General features: G+C 41.4%; 1 protein-coding gene across 1 annotated transcript; it reads left to right on the top strand.

Annotated features, from left to right (window-relative positions):
• The first annotated feature begins 689 nt into the window (after positions 1–689).
• On the top strand, positions 690–1,490 carry LOC147882003 (uncharacterized). Its single transcript, XM_087401178.1, has 3 exons — positions 690–754; positions 1,019–1,128; positions 1,251–1,490. The coding sequence occupies exons 1-3, from the start codon at positions 703–705 to the stop codon at positions 1,488–1,490; spliced, it is 402 nt and encodes a 133-aa protein (XP_087257304.1). The 5' UTR covers positions 690–702.
• The last annotated feature ends 17,681 nt before the right edge of the window (positions 1,491–19,171 follow it).

The raw sequence follows: 19,171 nt of genomic DNA on the forward strand, positions 1-19,171 counted from the left end.
CCTATCTCTCCCACTCCAAGATCACGCCAGCCTTTGCTGATCCGTCAGACTTTTCATGCACCCTCGCATCTTTCTTCCTCCTTCCCCCCTTCTTTGTGTCCTCCTGCTCCTTGTCTACATCCCTTCTCTTCCATCCCTCATGTCTCTCCTTCTTCCCTTGCATTTCCACACTTTTCCACTCACAAAACCTCCTTCCAACCTGTAGTCCTTTGCCCCGTTTGTCTCACTTTTATTCGTCCCTTAGCGTAGCTGGAGGATCCGTTTGACAAAAGACTGTGCCTTGCCCACAACCCACAAAAGACTGTCCCTTAACGTAGCTGGAGGATCCGTTTGACAAAAGACCGTGCCTTGCCCACAACCCACAAACTGTCTCTGCCACCGAAACCGTTCATGCGCCAACACAGTTTTGTGCGCTCCTTGCACTCACAACCTGCACTTTTTTATCGCTGCCATACTGCCCAAAGAAGCACGAAATATTAAGCGGACACATCTGCTTCCTGTGAATATCATGATAGCTTCTAAGGCGAGGGAGTAGCGAGTGATCTGTGTCTCTATTGCTGAGGAGCGAGTGATGTGATCTGAGCCTGGTTGCTGGTCGCTGTCTGCGAGCTAGGAAGGATGGAGTTCTTGCCGTATTGTAGACTACCCAATATTGTTACTCCCAGAGTACTTTGCACAGTGCTGCGCTGCGTTCTTCTCTTTATGGGTATCCTTTTTCCTCCAGCTGCGGGAAAGCCTGTATCTCTTTTTACTGGTAAGCCCAAACTCTGCCCTATGACGATTCTTTCGCGGATCTAAAGGTCAGGTCCGTTCCTTCAATACTGTTGTCCAAAAACTTTTGTAGTTTCAATTCTTCTAATCTACAGACCTGAGCTTTTAGCTGTGAGAAATGAGCCTGAGACTTCGCCGAGGAATCCAAGTAAAATTAGGAGGATAAATGTCGCGGGCAAAGGACCATTAAGCATGCGATTGCATATAGATATGTTATAATCTAACAGGTGGCTTGGTTGACTTGTAGACGTTCACAGACATACACCAGAACTAAACGTGAAGACAGCGCTGAGACCTTATCCTCATGCAAAATCAGAGTTTCAGAATGATCAGATACAAGCACCTCTATTAACACAAGTATTGGCTGTTCGGCTAGATCGGCTCCAGGAAAGCATTTTTTTAATAGCATGCGTCCAATTTCTGTTCTTAGATCTTTTGCCAACGATTATCAGAAAATATTCTGTGTAACAATGATGCAGGCTGTGGATGCTGCCGCTCGGCTTTTCGATCTTCCAGAAAAAGGTCTTCGGACCGCATCGATTAGGAAGCTCTCTGGACCTGGATCAGCCCCACCCGATTGCACGTCTAGATGCGGCAACTGCCGTCCGTGCAAGCCAGTTCACATCTCCATACAGCCTGGTCGAAATATTATAGGACTGATGGAGTACTATCCGGAGGCCTGGAGATGTAAATGCAAGAACAAGCTCTACATGCCCTGATCAAATGAATGCGCTACATTATGAATGCGACACTATAGACGTAGGCTATGCCAGATTTCGTACGTTTATCAATTTATGGAATAACAATAAGATGGCTTCAGTATCTACGATACACAAGAATAGTAAGAATAGTCTGTACTGTCACGCGAATAAAGTCCCCTCCCCCGCCCCCCCTTCTCCACCCCCCCAAATCCACATACACGGCACCTACACTCTTCTACATAGTGAGACACCAATAATGTTTGGGAGGACACTCTCTACCATCATAGTTTGACACCGTCTGCCATCAAACTATAACACCCTTTGCAATCCCATTCTATTCATAAATCATAGGCATATATATAGTTGAGGACTAGGCTAAGTTAGGGCAAGCTATATATAACTCTAACACCCCTACTAAAACTAAGTCCTCTAGCTATAGATGAAAAAACCCAGCTTAGAGAGTACAAGGAAAAAACCCGAGCCACTATATATATATCTATGTTAAAATATATATACAAAGGATGGTCATAGGCCAATTTGAATAATACAGTGTAATGTTGGATGATACAGTGCAAAGTGCATGTGGATAGTATAAAGGCATAAGACAAGCACTTGTCCATAGTACAATGCAAAGTATTGGCGCTATGTTTGGTTCATGATACAGTGCAAAGTATGTGTTAAAAATGAAAAACTCTCCTTGGAAATGTGAACTTGTTTGACATAGTGATGATGCATAATCAGGACTTGCAATCTTTAAGTTTGATGTTTGAGCTCTTCATCTAAATAGGAGAGCTTGTCGTCTCCAAGTTCAATCTAATCAAACCTCCTCAAACCTTTGTAATCATGCCTTCATGTTTTGCACAATTCATCTACCTAAAATGACCAGTTTCATGTCGTATATACGAACACAACAAATATTCAAGTGTCCTTTTCTGTTAAACCAAGGATGAATGTATGAGAAAATTGCTTCAACCACTCCAAAGATGAGTATGCAGAGGTGATTTGAGATGTCCACAACGTGAGGGCTAAAATGCCACTTGCATAGTATAAGAAAGACATAACAACAAAATAGGAAGGCCCATAAAGATCCTACAAATCAAGAACCAATAATCCAAAAACACGAGCATCCGAGCATCTGAAAGTACCGAACACTTGGGCATCCATAAGTACTGAACAACTGGATAGTCGAAAGTACTGAACAACTGGAAATACAACGAGCATCCGAGATTACAAAGAACATTTGAAAGTAACCAAGAAAATGGGCATCCGAGAACACCAGGAGAAAAGAGAAGCAACAATCATAGTAATCACGTTCAAACGAGTACTCAATAAGTAATCCATATGTACCACGTTCAAACGAGTACTTAATAAATAATCCATATGTACCATATCCAAATGAGAACTCAAGAAGCAATCCATATGTGTTCATAAATATTGTTATCTTAAAGACCTTCAACATTACCGCGTCTAAACAAGTACGCAATAAGTAATCCATAAGTGCCACGTTGAAATGAGTACTTAATAAATAATCCATATGTATTCATCGTCGTGAAAGCCATATAAGTATGTGTCACGTCCAAACGTACTCAATAAGTAATCCATATGTGTTCATCGTGTATGCCATATAAGTATGTGTCACGTTCAAATGAGTACTCAATAAGTAATCCATATGTGCCATGTCCAAATGAGTACTCAATAAGTAATCCATATGTGTTCATCATGAAAGCCAGATAAATATGTGTCACATCCAAACGAGTACTCAATAAGTAATCCATATGTGCCATGTCCAAACAAGTACTCAATAAGTAATCCATATGTGTTCATTGTGAAAGCCAGATAAATATGTGTCATATCCAAATGAGGACTCACTAATAATCCATGTGCCACGTCCAGGCGAGTAGTCAAGTAGTTAGCCATATGCCACATCCAAACGAGTACTCAAGAAGTTAGCCATATGTATTCAAAAATATTGAAAGCCAGATAAATATGTGTTTATCATGAAAGCCATATAAATTTGTGTCACATCCAAATGAGTACTCAATAAGTAATCCATATGTGCCATGTCCAAACAAGTACTTAATAAGTAATCCATATGTGTTCATTGTGAAAGCCAGATAAATATGTGTCATATCCAAATGAGGACTCACTAATAATCTTTTGGCTCATATTGTGATCTTCATCTTCTTCTCTAAATCCATCTGGATTAATTGGATCTAGAATTGGTAGTGGCATCTCCATATCCACATCTCTATTTTCAAAAATTTGCTTACTTTGTGGTGCAACTTGGATCACGTACCACCATATTGGATTAGAATGATCTGGATGAAAAACCACCTATATTAAAGATGGGTGCCAAATGCCATCAATTATATGAAACTATGCTTAAGTACATGTACCAATTGATATTTAAAAATGAAAGATTCAATTAATTAAATCATTAGTATGCACCTGCTCACAATGCTCGGGAAGAACAAAGACCATCATAAATAGTTCTAAATCATTTTACATCAAGAATGAAAATACTAAATCGTCTGAAATCAATTTCATAGATTTTGTGTATGGTTCCATAATAATCCAACTACAAGGAGAGAAGATTCGTATGCGAGGCACTTGCTCGGCTATCTTGTGTGAAGTTAGCTATGACTCCAAAATCATACGTGACTCTCTTGCAATCAATGTGTTCCACACAAAAATGTCATGGGTATGTCTAGGAGCTCTAGAAATATCAAACACCTGCACTCCTGTCCAAAAGATCTGTAACTCCTCTATCAAAGGTACCATGTACACGGCCTCAGACTCAGATATCACGTGCATTCCCCCTAAAAATAGAATCCATCATGTCCACCATACCCTCCTCATCATCTGGCACATCTGAGAGACTATACTCCTTCTCAAAGTGTGAAGGTATACACACACCACCCTCCTCATCCTGTCTCAAGGTTTCGTGTAAATATAAGACCTTGTCTCAAGATTTCGTGTCATGTACACATGCAATATCATGAACCCCAATAGCATTGACTTTCCGATGATCCATCACCACGTGCACCACCAATGGTGGGTACTAGTTTGGGCTCCTCCCCATACATCCTCAAATGGCGCATGATAATACGGTGTTGATGTCGTACTTCTCGCTTGCAATGAGTAAAATGACAATACAACCTCTCCGTAAGCCACTCTGCACTCTCGAGCATTGGCACATCATCTCACAAGCTTTCATTCGTCCCTTCCATCTGCACATCTCCAAAATCACAACACAAAATACAAGGAAATCCATTAAGATTCAAAAAATAGCCACTCATGAGCTCCTTCCCTCTCTTCTTAGATCAAGTGCCCTGAACCGTCGCTATATAGCGACGCTTTGTCCTATTTTGTGTGAAGCTAGCCATGACTCCACAATCATACGTGACTCTCTTTCAATCGATGTGTTCCACACAGAAATGTCATTGGTATGTCTAGGAGCTTTGGAAATATCAAAGACCCGCACTGCTGTCCATTAGATCTATAACTCCTCTATCAAAGGTACCATGCACACGGCCTCAGACTCGGACATCACATGCATTGCCCCTAAAAATAGAATCCATCATGTCCACCATACCCTCCTCATGATGTGCATAATGACATCATACGGGAGGAAGATGGAGATCATGATATTGTGTTATACATCTTGCATAGAAAATGAGCACAAAGAAGAAAATCTTTGCTTGTAAACAAGATGAGATCATGAGGTTATGATAGGAAAATCCTAGGCAAAACCTACTCGGCGTCTCCACAAAAGATGTGACACAAAACTGAGGGTTTGATTTTGGTCACTTCTCAACCCACAAATTGAAGAAGAGAGAAGAGATTTGGGCATTAGATGAAGCTTAAAGAGACACTCACTGTCTATCTTCTCAAATCAAAACAAAGATATAGATGTCAAAGGTGAGGTTGTACTCTAGCATTGGAAATAAAAAAGCCTGAGGGGAAGCATTGATTTGAGCTAATCGGTCAGCCCCAAAAGTAAGGGCGAGCCGTTGTTGGAAGAACATCTTTTGACTCAACACAATGTGAATTGATGTGAAAGGCATGAATTGATAGGGCTGAATGGGACAGTTGGGACGAAACATAGATCTCAAAAAGATGAAGATTTTAATATTAGTTTCATTCAAAACGGAGCTTGGAATAGAAAGTTATGATGGTTTTACGAAAGATTCTCAAAACTGCTCTAAACAACAGACCTGACCACTCATTTAACAATAACTTTTATTCTACTTGAAGAAACAAATATCTAAATACATCAATAGATAGATCTTGAAAAGATGAAGATTTTGATATAAGTTTCATTCAAATTGGAGCTCGAAGTAGAAAGTTATGACCATTTTACGGAAGACTGTTAAAACTATCCATACCCGATTGCAGTTATGGAAAGGGCAATGATCTCCTTCAGCAGAGAAGTAGCTTCCCAGATACATGGCAAATTGAGCTCGCTGCCCAGGAGAGTAGAGAATACCCTTAACACAGATCTAGAAATGACTCACTCATGTGGGTACACTACGCTTTAGGTCGAGGAGAGAGGAGATGGAAGAAGGATGAGGAAAAGGAAGCATGAACTTTATTCAAAACATCAAAAGCAAGAAGAGGGGTACAAAGTGAGAGCCTAATGCTCTAGGGAGAAGGGAAAAGATAGGCAAAGCTAGATACAAGTGATGGCATAACTATGAAGGGAAGAACTAGATGCTGGAGAGGGAGGAGAGAGTCTCTTTTATAGAGCAATTCTCACCCTCCTTCACCTTGTTGCATTTTCAGCCACCAGTAAATTTCTTCACCCCCTAGTGACAGAAGGACATGGGTCACCATCAAATGTCCTTTTGGGCACATTTTGACAAGTTTCCCATCACAAGATCCTCATGACTCTTTAAAATTTGAGAAAATCAAGAGTCTTTCCCCTTGGAGCCCATAGGGACCCTCTCTTTTCCATATGTCAACATCCTCCATATACCACCTTGGAATTCTAGAAGGATTACTCTTGACTTTACACTCCTCCACATGCCCTCCATGTGCTTGGCATGTGCTCTCCATATTATTTTAGTACATTATCGAGGCCATGCAATCATCTGGCCCACTTAAAATACATGACTCATTTCTATTTTCCCAATTACAAAGCAAATAATATATATCTCAAACCATTCTATCCCTATACCAAGGTATTTATAATTCATACCCGTGGTATTTACAATGATGCACTCCACTCATAATCACATTTGCAATCATTTTCACTAATTATTCTAATTAGTGTCAAACCCACATTAATGATTACATGAAATAAAGTAGTTGACATCAAAAGATTGACAAGTTGCAACGAGAGTAGCCGCAAAGAGCCGTCTCCCGCCACCAACTTCTCCGTCACGCTTCTTGGTTCTTTGTCTCCATGGCTAGCTTTTGTCACCTTGTGGGCCCCACAAATCCTCCCATAGGTTTCAAAACAAAATATCATTTTTGTTGTCACAATACCCAATCCCCCTTGTGATTGAGGTAGAATCACTAACCAGCAGCTGAGTCTGGCTCTGGTGGTCCTTGTGCCATCCAATCCTACCCAAAGAAAATTTCATACCAAGCGGTACAGTTGCCCCATGTAGCCTTGGTGGAAGCACCAACAAGAGGCAAATGTACCAAGTCATGGTGAGGAGGATCTATTTAACTACCAATGCTTTACCTATGAGAGAGAGTTTGGCTGAGCTCCAATACAGAAGCTTTCACTGCACACTCTCTAGCAACAAGGCAATCTGCTGCTTTGGTGTATTATCTATCCTAACCTCTGGCAGCCACAAGTCTTCTATTGATGAAAACTAATAGTCAAATGTCTACTTGATCTTTTCAATGGCTTGAGTCAAACTACAGATCCAACCAATTGTAAAAAACTATCTTAACATCTTCAATTCATCTCTAAAGCCAATGAACGAAGTGACATGAAGTTGTAAAGTTAATGAATTGGCATCAAGCCTTATGCATAATATCATCCACTCCAAGCCTATGATTCATGACCTTTAGCTTAAATCGGCATGTTGCACACTATTAATCTCTTCATTGATTTTGCTTCATTTCAAAGAGCTTGCCATAACCATTGACATTGGTCTTCAAGCCAAGCATCTAATTTTTTATTGAACACAAGCCATCCTCTATTCTTTGAATATTTCACCATTGAATTAAAGACTATTTTTACACTCCTTAGGTTTCATGATCAATCACTCAATGGTATGAGATGATTCTCAATCCAACTAGATTATAATGAAAAACACTAGTGATGGGACTAGGATTGCATGCTTTGCATTTATGGCAATGCATAGATTGTTTTGGAATCAATAATTACACTTGTAGGAAATAATCAAGGTCATTTGGAGCTAATGTGATAGATCTTTTAGAATTTTCAATAGAACTCAAATATGGAGACAATCCAATTTTTAGTGCTGAAAAACTCCGTGGCAAACATAGGTGTAAATACTTTTAACTCCAAGATAGGTAATCTAAATGATATGAGGGAGTTGTTACCTTTTGTGCCACCAAGCATCAATAGCATAGAGAAGTGCATTCCATGAGATTTGTGTGTGTGTGTGTGTGTGTGTGTGTGTGTGTGTGTGTGTGTGTGTGTGTGTGTGTGTGTGTGTGTGTGTGTGTGTGTGTGTGTGTGTATGTGTGCACTCGTGCATGTGCATGTGTGCATGCTTGGAAATGCACACGCTCTCTCTCTCTCAACCTGTAAACACTCCTAGATTAGACTTCTCAATCATTACCCCCTTGATCCATGAAGGGGATAGGATCTCCCCTTTCTAAGACCTGCAAAAAAAATTTCAAACCCTAAATTCCTACACTTTCCAAGCAATGAATATCTCAAAAGAAAACTTTTTGCATCACTGCCCCCTTAAAAGAAGAAGCTTACAAGAAAAGAATGCTTGAAATGATGCATTTTTGCACCAACTTGGTTTTGAAACTTCATCTATGGAGAGTGTGTGAACTTTTCCCTGTCTTGCTAGCTACTCTACTCCTGCCTTTGCCATCCCCTCGCTCCTTCATTCCCCTTTCCATCTCATGCCTTCTACTCTTCCCACCCTATCCTAAGCCTTGCCATAGTCCTTTTGCTGCTAGGCAAATGCACAGGCTATCTCATGGCTTTGTAGGATGAAGGTTGACCTTTAGCCCTCGTTTGCATTTTATGCATATTTAGGTGCTCCTCCAACCCATACAGCTCCAAGGATTAGCTCACCCTACTTGCTTTAGATTGTAGAGGGGAAAAGGAGATCTTTGTGCACCTTTCTCTAGCGTGTATGGTACCAAGCAACAACTCCGCCCCTACTCACATCAGTTCACAAAAGGTGTGGGGTTCCCTTTGTGCCTTCTGAGAAAGGCTCAAAATGGGTAGAAGTTAAGCTCCATTCTGGCTACAACCCACCTCCTAAGATCCTTTTCTTTCAAAAGAACCTGCATACAAGTGCTCAACACTTCTCTCCTCTAGGACCAAAGCTTTTGTGGGGTTCTAGATTCTCCTCTTGCAGCCTAGAGTAGCCCCATTTCTTCCAAGGACACTGGCAGTTTGAAGTTTCTTTTGGTAGTAATTATCCCTTTGCCTCGGCTGTTTTCATTTGGGGTTTACCAATTTTTTCTTCTCCTCCCCTCCTCTTCGTTCTCTCATAGCTTCGGGTTGATTTTTTATGCCTCAGAGAAAGGAATTTTGGTTGTGACACTTATCTAGCTAGAAGGATTCAATTGCAGCACCTTTGACTCCCCTAGCCATCAAGGTTTTACTCTCTCCTTTGAACAAACAATAGGTTAAGAAAGTAGTTCAGTCCCTCTTGAACAAGGTAGTAGTGGGTCAAATAGTAGGGCTCACCCCTTTCAAGAGTCAAATTAGAGATTGGTTACATGCTAGTTTGGCATTAGAGGGGGACCATATGAAGGACATCACCCAACACTAGCTGGCACTAGTAGATCAGAACTCCATCTACCTTGGCCCACACCTTGTTTACCCTTCCCCTTGGTATCTCATAGTAGAGGACATGGAGTCAACCCATCATGTGCCTCACTTTTTGGTAGCAATTCCCTTCCCAGGGCTCCCCAAGGAGTACATGCCCATCTTTACCTCTATTGGCAAAGCATTTGGCACAGTGCTGAAGTTCCCCCTAGAGTTAGCCGCGCTACAGTGGTGGTAGATGAGGGTGTTCCTAGACTTAGGCTGGTGGAAGAGGGCCTTGAGTCCCTTCCAGAGTGGATCTTCCTTGAGACCCTTGAGGGGGGTGAGCTCCACTAGAGAATTGAGATGTTAGGTCTACTAGGTCAGTGCCTTCAATGTAGAGACTAGGGACATTTGGCTAGGGACTCTGTCCTCAAGGTCAGAGATGACCTCAAGGTCTACTAGGTCAGTGCCTTCAATGTAGAGAGTAGGGACATTTGCTGTCCTCAAGGTCAAAGATGACCCCCCCTAGCAAGATCACCACAGCAGGCATCACAAACAGATATGGTGAGACTCCATTGTAGGCAGTAGCATTAATAGTAGCCTCAGAATATTGAGGGTTTATGCTCAACATCATGTGATCATGTGTGCATAGCGTGATCATATGTGCATAGCACTAACCCAATAGAGTGCTATAAAGGAAAGGGTTAGGTTCCTTTACCCTAACCCTAAATGGGTTTGTATATATTCTACATTTTCAACTAAATCTAGTGTACAGTTAGTCATTTGTGGTGTGCTCTCTAGCTATGCCCTCTCTCCTCATCTCCACTCTTCTCCACTCCCCTCTTCATATTTTGTCATGGTATCAGAGCTCCCTACATTGCAACCCTTGAGAGCGTGAGAGAGATTGAGAGATCAAGAGGTTCTCTTGAGTGATTTATTCTTTCATTCCGTTGATGAAAGGTTTCTAATGAGAGAGAGAATATTTTTGTCCATTTTCCTTAATAGATTTCTGTTAATCTCCTTCCATTTGATTCATTTTACTCAGAGAGTTTATTCTCTTGAAAAGTTTCATGAGAGATCTATGCTGAGAGATTTGTGAGAGAGAGAAATAAGTAGAGCCTTCTTGAAAGATTTCTGCCATGAGAGAGAGAGACTTTACTTTGAGAGAGTCTTTGAGAGAGAGATAGAGAGTCTCTTTGCAGGTCCTATCCTACACTTCGACCTATCCAAGTGACAAACCTTCCAAGCTACTAGTTAGCGACTAGCGGCTAAGCAACCATCCTATGACCTCTAGAATCTACAACTCCTACTCCAAGCAATATACAGCCGGCCGACTCAACCTTCTAATGTAGGCTCCTTCAATGGCTTTGTAGTGCCATCTACACAAAAAGGCAGTGCTACGACCTACACGGAGGCCTTAAATGGATCCATCGACCTCAAGCTCCTGACCATCGACCTCAAGCTCCTGCAATGGTTGCAGCACGTCCAACTAGTGGATAGCAAATTATAGCACGGGCTGCTATGCTCTTAGCCTCACCTCAACGCTAAGTTACCATCAATCGCCTCACCTCTACAATGCCACAATGATGCTTGCATCCAAGTGACTCCAGCCTTGCTTCTCCATAGCCAAACAACGACAAGCCAACTTGTAGCCACCACTAGTGCTCCAGCTCATAGCCAACGCTCCCGCTCATAGCCTCATCTAGAAGCTCAAGGTCTAGTCACTCAGCGCCCTCACTCAGCACCCTGTACGCCACCGAGACTCTAGCCCATTGCCAAGGAGCGACTCAGTGCCTTCAAAACCTTCTACATAGTAGCACAACAGCACGAGCATTGACGGGACGACGGACTATGTCGTCTGCAATGGTGCACCTACAATGACCATCGTGGCCCGTCGGTTGACCTACGAGCTCCATAGCTCCCAATGCGTAGCCACAAGACTATGCAACTCCGCCTGACAATCTATGCACCAGCGCAATAGCTCCTCTCTAGCATGGCACCTTCCACCACCAGTTGCGACATACGGAGGGCACTCCAGTCGCACATCTCCTTCACTGACAGAGCGCCTTGGGCAAGCTAAGCTCCTGAGAGCTTCAGCAGCTCTACGCGGCCCTTCTCCAGCAAACTCTGCATGATGCCAACAACCTCGTCCGGCTACACACAATCTGCATAGGGTTAGTTAGTGAAACCTCGGGTTAATCAAGTTAACCCCCGATTAGAAATATGGTCAAAAGTGGACAGGTGGCATTCATTTAACCACCTTATCTCCTTTCTTGGGATTGGACAGGGTCACCACACTTGAGCTTGGCCACAAAACTGACACGTGGCACTTTATCCTATCTTGCCACATGGCATCTATAGTTCTATCTACTACCACATAGGCTCCGATTGCCATGTCAATAGGATCCCACACAAGGCCACGTCATCACTTATCTGTCTGCCACATGGCAATCGACTGCCACATCAGTAGAACTTATCCTCTTGCCACCTCACTAGGTCCACATGGATTGCCACATCAGCAGTCCAATCACGCCTACCATGTCATCATCCACATCAGTTGCCACATCATCTACCATGTCACCTTTGCTGACATCATCATCTGCCACCTCAGCTTCTAGGTAAATAAGTCAAAGTCAAAGTGCCCAATCATCCTTTGACCAATCAAACTGCCATGTGGCACTTTGACCCCTGCGGGCATAGTTATCACTCTGTAGGCACATAGTGCAGCTTGCATGTGCACACTGTTGCCACCTTAGCACACTGCTTCACAGGCACACCTCTTGCTAGGCACAGTGCCACATCATCAATGCATGTGACCCATAGTGACACATCATCATTGAGCACATTTGCACTCCTTTTGCCCCTCCACCTAGATTAAGTCATATCTCTTGATCTAGGAAGAATTTGAGGGTGTTCATAAAAGGAAAGTCGCTCGATTTTTTGTGCTCTACGCAATCATCACATCACATGCACATTTTGGCACAGGTGCCACTCACTTTTTAGCCTCGTCGGACGAATCCACTTCCTACATGCACATCCACCTCTACATCGACGTACCTACTCTAAGTCAGCCCATATGCTCACACATAATTTCACATCATCACATTACCTAAAACCTAATGTTCATTAGTTCAGTGAGCTGACTTTAGAGTGTTCAGAGGCATTGTCGATTGTTCAGTGGGCAGCTCGTGGGCAGATAGCATATGATTTTGATTTCACACACATATGCCATCATTATAAAGCGTAATTGGCTATTTCACGGCATTGTGCACATCATTTTAGCCTTGTAAAGCCTCTTGGCTATTCCCGACATCATTTGCCACAAGTTTTGTAACAAAGATCAGATTTTATATATTGCAATTCTATCTTCATCAACAATTCAGATTTCACTCGCATCAGTTAGTGTTTTGCAGTTGATTCATATAGTGATTTTCACGACACTTTGAGTACATTTCTTGCACCATGTCTACGACTAGCAACCTCAATCTGGAGGCATCTACTAAGTTAGACAACTCCAATTATGGCACATGGAAATACCGAATGGAGACCATTCTTGTACTTCAGGACAAATGGGGGCACTATTGGTGATGCTTGGGCAACAAATATGCTCTTTTATCCCTCACAATTATGGAAGCACTACCAATGGTTTTTTACAAGTGCCTTTGCTAATTCACATCCAAAAGGATGCCTACTCTTTTAAGTGGTGGCATGCACATCATAACTTGTTGTGCGGGCTCTAAGGAGTCTCCCATTGTTAGAAGAAACATTTCAAGTGCATCTTGACTAGTACTTTTGCAATAGGGCATGATACCACATTGTCCATGACAAGCAAATGAAAAGGGTCATTAATTTACATAGATTATCCCCCAAAAAGGAATTCTATCATAAGTGTGACAAGGAATTCATAGAATTATCATTACTTTGACCTTGTGGCACAATTTTATGAGAAAATGTTGCATGATGTTGGTGGAAATTTATGGATGTCAACATAATATTCACAAGATAAACACACTAGCTATCAAAGATATTGAGATTTCTTACATCAATGAACAAACATGCTCAAATGTTCCATTTTGAGGGATCCTATTCTCTTTGTTTGTAAATGGTGTATCATAAGTTTTATTTAGTCAATGACTAGGCAAACATTTCCACATAACTAGCAACATCGATTAGGTGATGGAATTTCTTACCTTAATACGGTTCTATTTTGATGGATATAGGAACAAAATGGATGCCATTTTAAAGAATGGAATTCATTATTGCATGTGATTATTGGAGAGAGTGTGTAGCACAAACTACCAATTGACATGCTTATAATGTTCTTAGATTTTAGCAAAAAGTTGTAGATACATATATCAAAGCTAATTTTCTCATAAGTGATACATCAAGCATTGCCTTCATGATGCCTTTTCTTCTTCCCTCCTTGTTATTGAAGACCCGCATACTCCAAATACTTATGTCTCAAGAATAAAGTCACAAAACACCCTCCTTGTTATTGAAGACCCGCATACTCCAAATACTTATGTCTCAAGAATAAAGTCACAAAACAAGTTTCTTCATAAAATAAATGGAGAATCTCTTTTTCCTTCCAAAAAGAAACAATTCCTAGATGATGTTTGCATTATTATAAGATGTTAAACTAGAAAGGGCCGATCTCTTGGACGTATCAAGAGATACTGCCTTTACTTGGACAAACAACCAAGTGGGGCCCATACATAGGAAAGGGCAACTTGACAGAGCTTACTGTTCTAAGAGAATTGTCGAGGAGATGATGTGTATTAAGAGAAGAGCTCTGGGTACCTTCCCTTCTCGGATCATAAATCCATCTCCATCGTCTTGGAAAAGGAAGAAAGGAGCATTGGCCGCTCATGGTTCAAAGCCAATCCCCTTACGTCAAGGATAAGATAGATAAAATATGGATCAATGCTTTTAGGTAAACAACTAATGGAATAGATAAGTGGATCAGAGCCACAGATTAGGACTAAAATTTTCTTGCAAGCAATCAAATGTAGAGCCGACAAAGCTAAAGCACATAGAACACATAAGCTTGAAGAGCAACTGGCTCTCTTTGAGAGTGACAACATCGCACAGGGTTAGGAACAACTGAGGACAGTCAGAGCCAAACTCAGGGAAAAAGCTAAAACAACGGCCAACCAGGCAAGAATTTACACTAGAGATTGTTGGGCCGGAAGGGCAGACAAGGCTAATGAGGATATGTTTAAAAGCCTGAAGAAAAAGCACGCTCAAGAGTCCCTTGATGCCCTTCAAGTTGGTGACAGACACGTCCAAGATCCCAGAGGAGATCCTTGAGGTAATTTAAGAACACTTTAAACAGCTGCTTGGAGAGGAGGAGGTCATCACAATAGAAAAGGCTATAGCCCGTGGGAAGTGCTCTAGAGCGAGACAAAGAAAAGTCTTTGTGTTTGACAGCATCTATTCGGACAAAGATCTCACTCTAGAGGAACTGAAAGGTGCAGTAGACCAAATGGGGAAGGGCAAGACTGCAGGAGAAGATGGACTTCCTATAGAGTTTTATCAAGTCTATTGGGAAATGGTAGGCCCCTATCTCATGCTACTCTAGCAAGACTCCAAGGCTAAGGGCTTTTTAGACCCAAGAATCAACACAGGCATGATAAAACTTATTCCTAAAGGTGGACCAAAAGAGGAATTGAAGAGCTGGAGACCGTTGACTATGCTAAAAGGAATTCATGTGGAAGGGGATAGATAGATTATGTGTCAGCAATTTGTAGACGACACAAATCTAAGGCCACACAATGACGAAGAGCCAATTCAGGTCATGATGGAATGCCTAAACACCTTTTTACGACCTCGGGATCCAGAATAAATCATGATAAAATAGGGATATATGGTACTTTGAGCCCTCCCCCCTCTTCCTGTATAATAAGGGGTGTAAAGAGATCAAAAAAGGAGAGGTCTTCAGATTACTAGGAATTCCTATGGGGTTCGATTGCACTATGTAGGACAGATGGGACTGGATCTTAGACAAGGGTCAAAGCAAGGTGAACAGATGGCAAGGGCTGCAACCAATCGTAGCAAGACAAAAATTTGTCTTTAGCCATCACATCTACCCCTCCATTATTTATTTTATCTCCTACTGGTTCTGAACCAAGAAGCTCCTGAGACAGATCAACAGTTTGTTCAGATCCTTTCTTTGGGGAGGAGACGAGGTCAGTCCCTAAATTGAAATGGCAAACCTGCACAAAACCAAAGGCTATAGGTAGACTAGGAATAGCATATGTTGAAAAATCTGCGGCTAGATTCATGACACAATGGATCATAAAGGCAGTGCAAAACCCGGATAAGATTTGGGCTTACTTAATCCTTAGAAACATAAGTAAGGTAAAGATTATCATGTGTAAACACTGGAAACGCCTTCCAGTTGGGTCTGCCCTCTATGGAAAGGAAGCCTGCATAGCAAAGGGCTCAGACCTTTGGAAAGGTATGTGGTCAGCCTGGGAGTCACTAAGACCGCGTACGTGATTTGGAAAGGGTTCTCTAGGAAAATGGGCACTTTCATGGCAGCCAATGATTCAATTTGGTTTTCATTCATTTGGTCAGCCACCCCACTCAAAGACATTGAAATCAAGAATGCCTTGCAACTCAACAAGAAAGGGATTCAGGTCTAGGGAGGTATGTGGGATAGAGAGAAAAGGAAGTGGATAGAAAAGGATAGGTTAAAAGTCAGATTTAAATTAAACAGATTTGACCTAGAGATGTTAGCCTTGAGATAGACTCTTTGGGATATAGAATTAATTGCATGGATGGGTGGAAGGTATCCTCCGCCGTCTACTAAAGAATTTAGGTGGGCAAGCTAGACAAAACTCTTCCCCGTCCCCATCTTTATCGAAGGATAGGAAGAGCTATTAGCTCAACTTAATCGGAAGTGGTTGAGAGCAGATTTGGAAAGAGTGTGGTCTAAAAGATTCGAAAAAATGTGGGATAGGGAACTCCCAAAGAAAGAGGCTTGCCTCTTATGGCTCATCATGCACAAAGGAGTCTGGATAGCCAAACGAGCATATGATAATCGGACAAGGAGATGGGTATTGCCAAAGATGTAACAGAGCGCCGAAAGATATCTCTCACCTATTTCTAAACTGCATATATTCTAGAGAAGTATGGGACATTGTGCACAAACAGTTTGGCTTTTTCTCGATCAATTATACTTTCCTTCTGCTGAGTGATATACCAACCAAGTCCCCAGAACACTGGAACACTATGCGCAGCTCCATTCTTTGGTCTCTATGGGCTCAGAGATGTGCTAAGGTTATTGGTAACGTCTCTATTGGTACAAATGAAATTGTAATGAATGTACGTTTGAACACAAGAAAGAGGTGCAAATCTTGAAAAGATATCACGACTACAACAGCAAATTCAGGAGTGCTACAAAAAGGATGAACATTTCACGAAGAAAGAGACTGCTCTGCTGGCACAGCTACAAAACAGGTGGGAAAAGAAGAGTTCCCCACGACCGCCACCCCATAAATGGTACTACCTTACAGCCAGGCAACGACGATGATGGTCAAGATTCCTGAGCCTGTTCTGTCTTACCATGTGCCTACGGGCCAATTGTTTCCAGCCTCCCCTACGACACAGCCTCTCCTCACCACCACAGCATCCCTGCATGTCTCACTGGCCTACATTATGCCTTCTCCATCACCCCCCCTCCCTTGGTTGTCTACAAAAGACCGGTGTCACGGAACGACCCCGTTGGAGTTACTTTCAAAGTCCGTAATGAAGTCACTCCTCCCGACTTCAAGCCTCGAGAGCCCAAACCATGAACCAGAGTCCAAAAGCCATGGCCCCATCCTCGTATCCCAGGCACAATTGTTCTGCGAGTGGTTGCACACCTCGCGCCCAAGGAAGAGCCATAGGAGACGGCCTAGATCACTGTTCTTTTCTGTTTCTACTACTGAATTTTCAGTTGAACGGACGATTTCTGTTATAGCTAGAGGTTGCACTATTAACGATCAGAACTTCTGTTGGAAGTCTATTGGTCTTTTTTAACGATTGTATATATATTTGACTCCATATTAATATAAACCCGCATTTTCGAAGGAAAAAAAAAGATGTTAAACTAGTGCTTAAGTAATTTTCCTTCAAATACATTAATAGAAATTAAAATTTATCGAATCAATTGGAACAAAAATGTTGTGCAAGCAAAGTACTTCTATAGGACCTTGAGAACACATATTTGTGGAAGCAAAGTGGTTAAAAAGAACTCTTAGTTGATAAGAGGGGCTCCAATAGAGTAAGCCTCTGTTGTAATCTAAAGCATTGTGTACTCATTTATCCTTGTTTTATTAAAATACAATTTATAGATGATGAATAGTTAAGGATTGATTTATAATAGTGATAAAAAGTCAAGGGGATTAGAATTTAGGAGACAAAATGCTCCTTGTTTGTAGACACTTCTATTGTTGTTGTCTTGTGCCCAAGCATCAAGTTTTACAAAAGTCATGGAAAAAACAAGTCCACCACATTTTCCAAGAACTATTGTAACTAATGTAACAATTTTTAAAAAAATGTTTCACTTGTAACTTATTATATGACCCTAATTCTTCTACAACTATGAGAGCTGCCTAGGATAGATTAGACTTTACAAGGAATATTTTCACTTGTAACTTATTATATGACCCTAATTCTTGTGCTATGAGAGCTGCCTAGGATAGATTAGACTTTACATTTTTTTGAGGACTTTAATATGGTTAAAACCAATGCAACAAATGGTTTAGTAAAGGCAGTGTGATTAGAGGTGTTTCCCATTAAGGACCTAAAGGATTAGAGGTGTTTAATGTCATGAATGGAAGGACCTAAAGGAGAGATACCAACTCATATACTTTGTAATGAGGGCATCTTCGCCTCTAGACTAATAGATAAGTATGAGATAATGGAAGAACTACAATGGTGGATAGGTCTTAATGCTCAAACTTGGGATTTTGATGATGTCTACTCTACTTGCCCCTTATAAGAACGTAAACTTTTGTGGTTAAAATAAAGTTCAATCCTTGCCCACTATCCTCTATAGTATTCCTTAAACTACTCCATTTTAAGCTTCTCTCCCAAACATAAGTGATGTCTAGCTTGTAACAGGTCTTCTTGTGCATCCAATCCCCCCCTCTAGTAGACTCGATAAAAGTCTCTAAATATGATACAATCCTTCAAGGCATCCCTTCTTCTAACTCTCACAACAACTACATTATTTATGAGGCAAGTTCAAACAGGATGGCTCATTTGTTTAATGCAATGGAAAGACACCAAGGCCAGATAGATTACTTGCTAAGTTCTATAAAAATTTCAGGGATAGTGTAGATCCTTGCTTGTTAAGGGTTTGAGTGACTATCCTCACACTTTGATGGTGGAAAGTGTGAATGGTGGAATCATCACAGTTATTCCAAAGGGTGGTATTAAAGAGGAGATTAGAGACTAGAGGCCTCTCACATTGCTTACTGCAATTATACAATTTTTGCAAAAGGGTAAAGATGAAGAGCTAGATTGGTGGACTAGAGCAAAAAGCCTTTATAAAATATTGACACAAATTGGGGGCAATAATTCATCAATGCAAAGGGTGCAAATATCCCAAGAAGCTAATTGGGACAACTACTTTAAAAAAATAGGTCTTAAAAGGCATATGAGAGTTAGCTCTTTTTCACATGGAACTGGACTTTACTTGGGTTTTGACGCTTTCTTGTCAAAGATGAGAAATTCTTAGATTCCACACCCTCTTTAAATACCCAAGTAAAGTAAATAGTGAAAC

This window comes from Dipteris shenzhenensis, chromosome 30, assembly GCF_047967505.1.
Source record: "Dipteris shenzhenensis isolate YYH24624 ecotype China chromosome 30, Dip_SZ_1.0, whole genome shotgun sequence".
NCBI lineage: Eukaryota > Viridiplantae > Streptophyta > Polypodiopsida > Gleicheniales > Dipteridaceae > Dipteris > Dipteris shenzhenensis.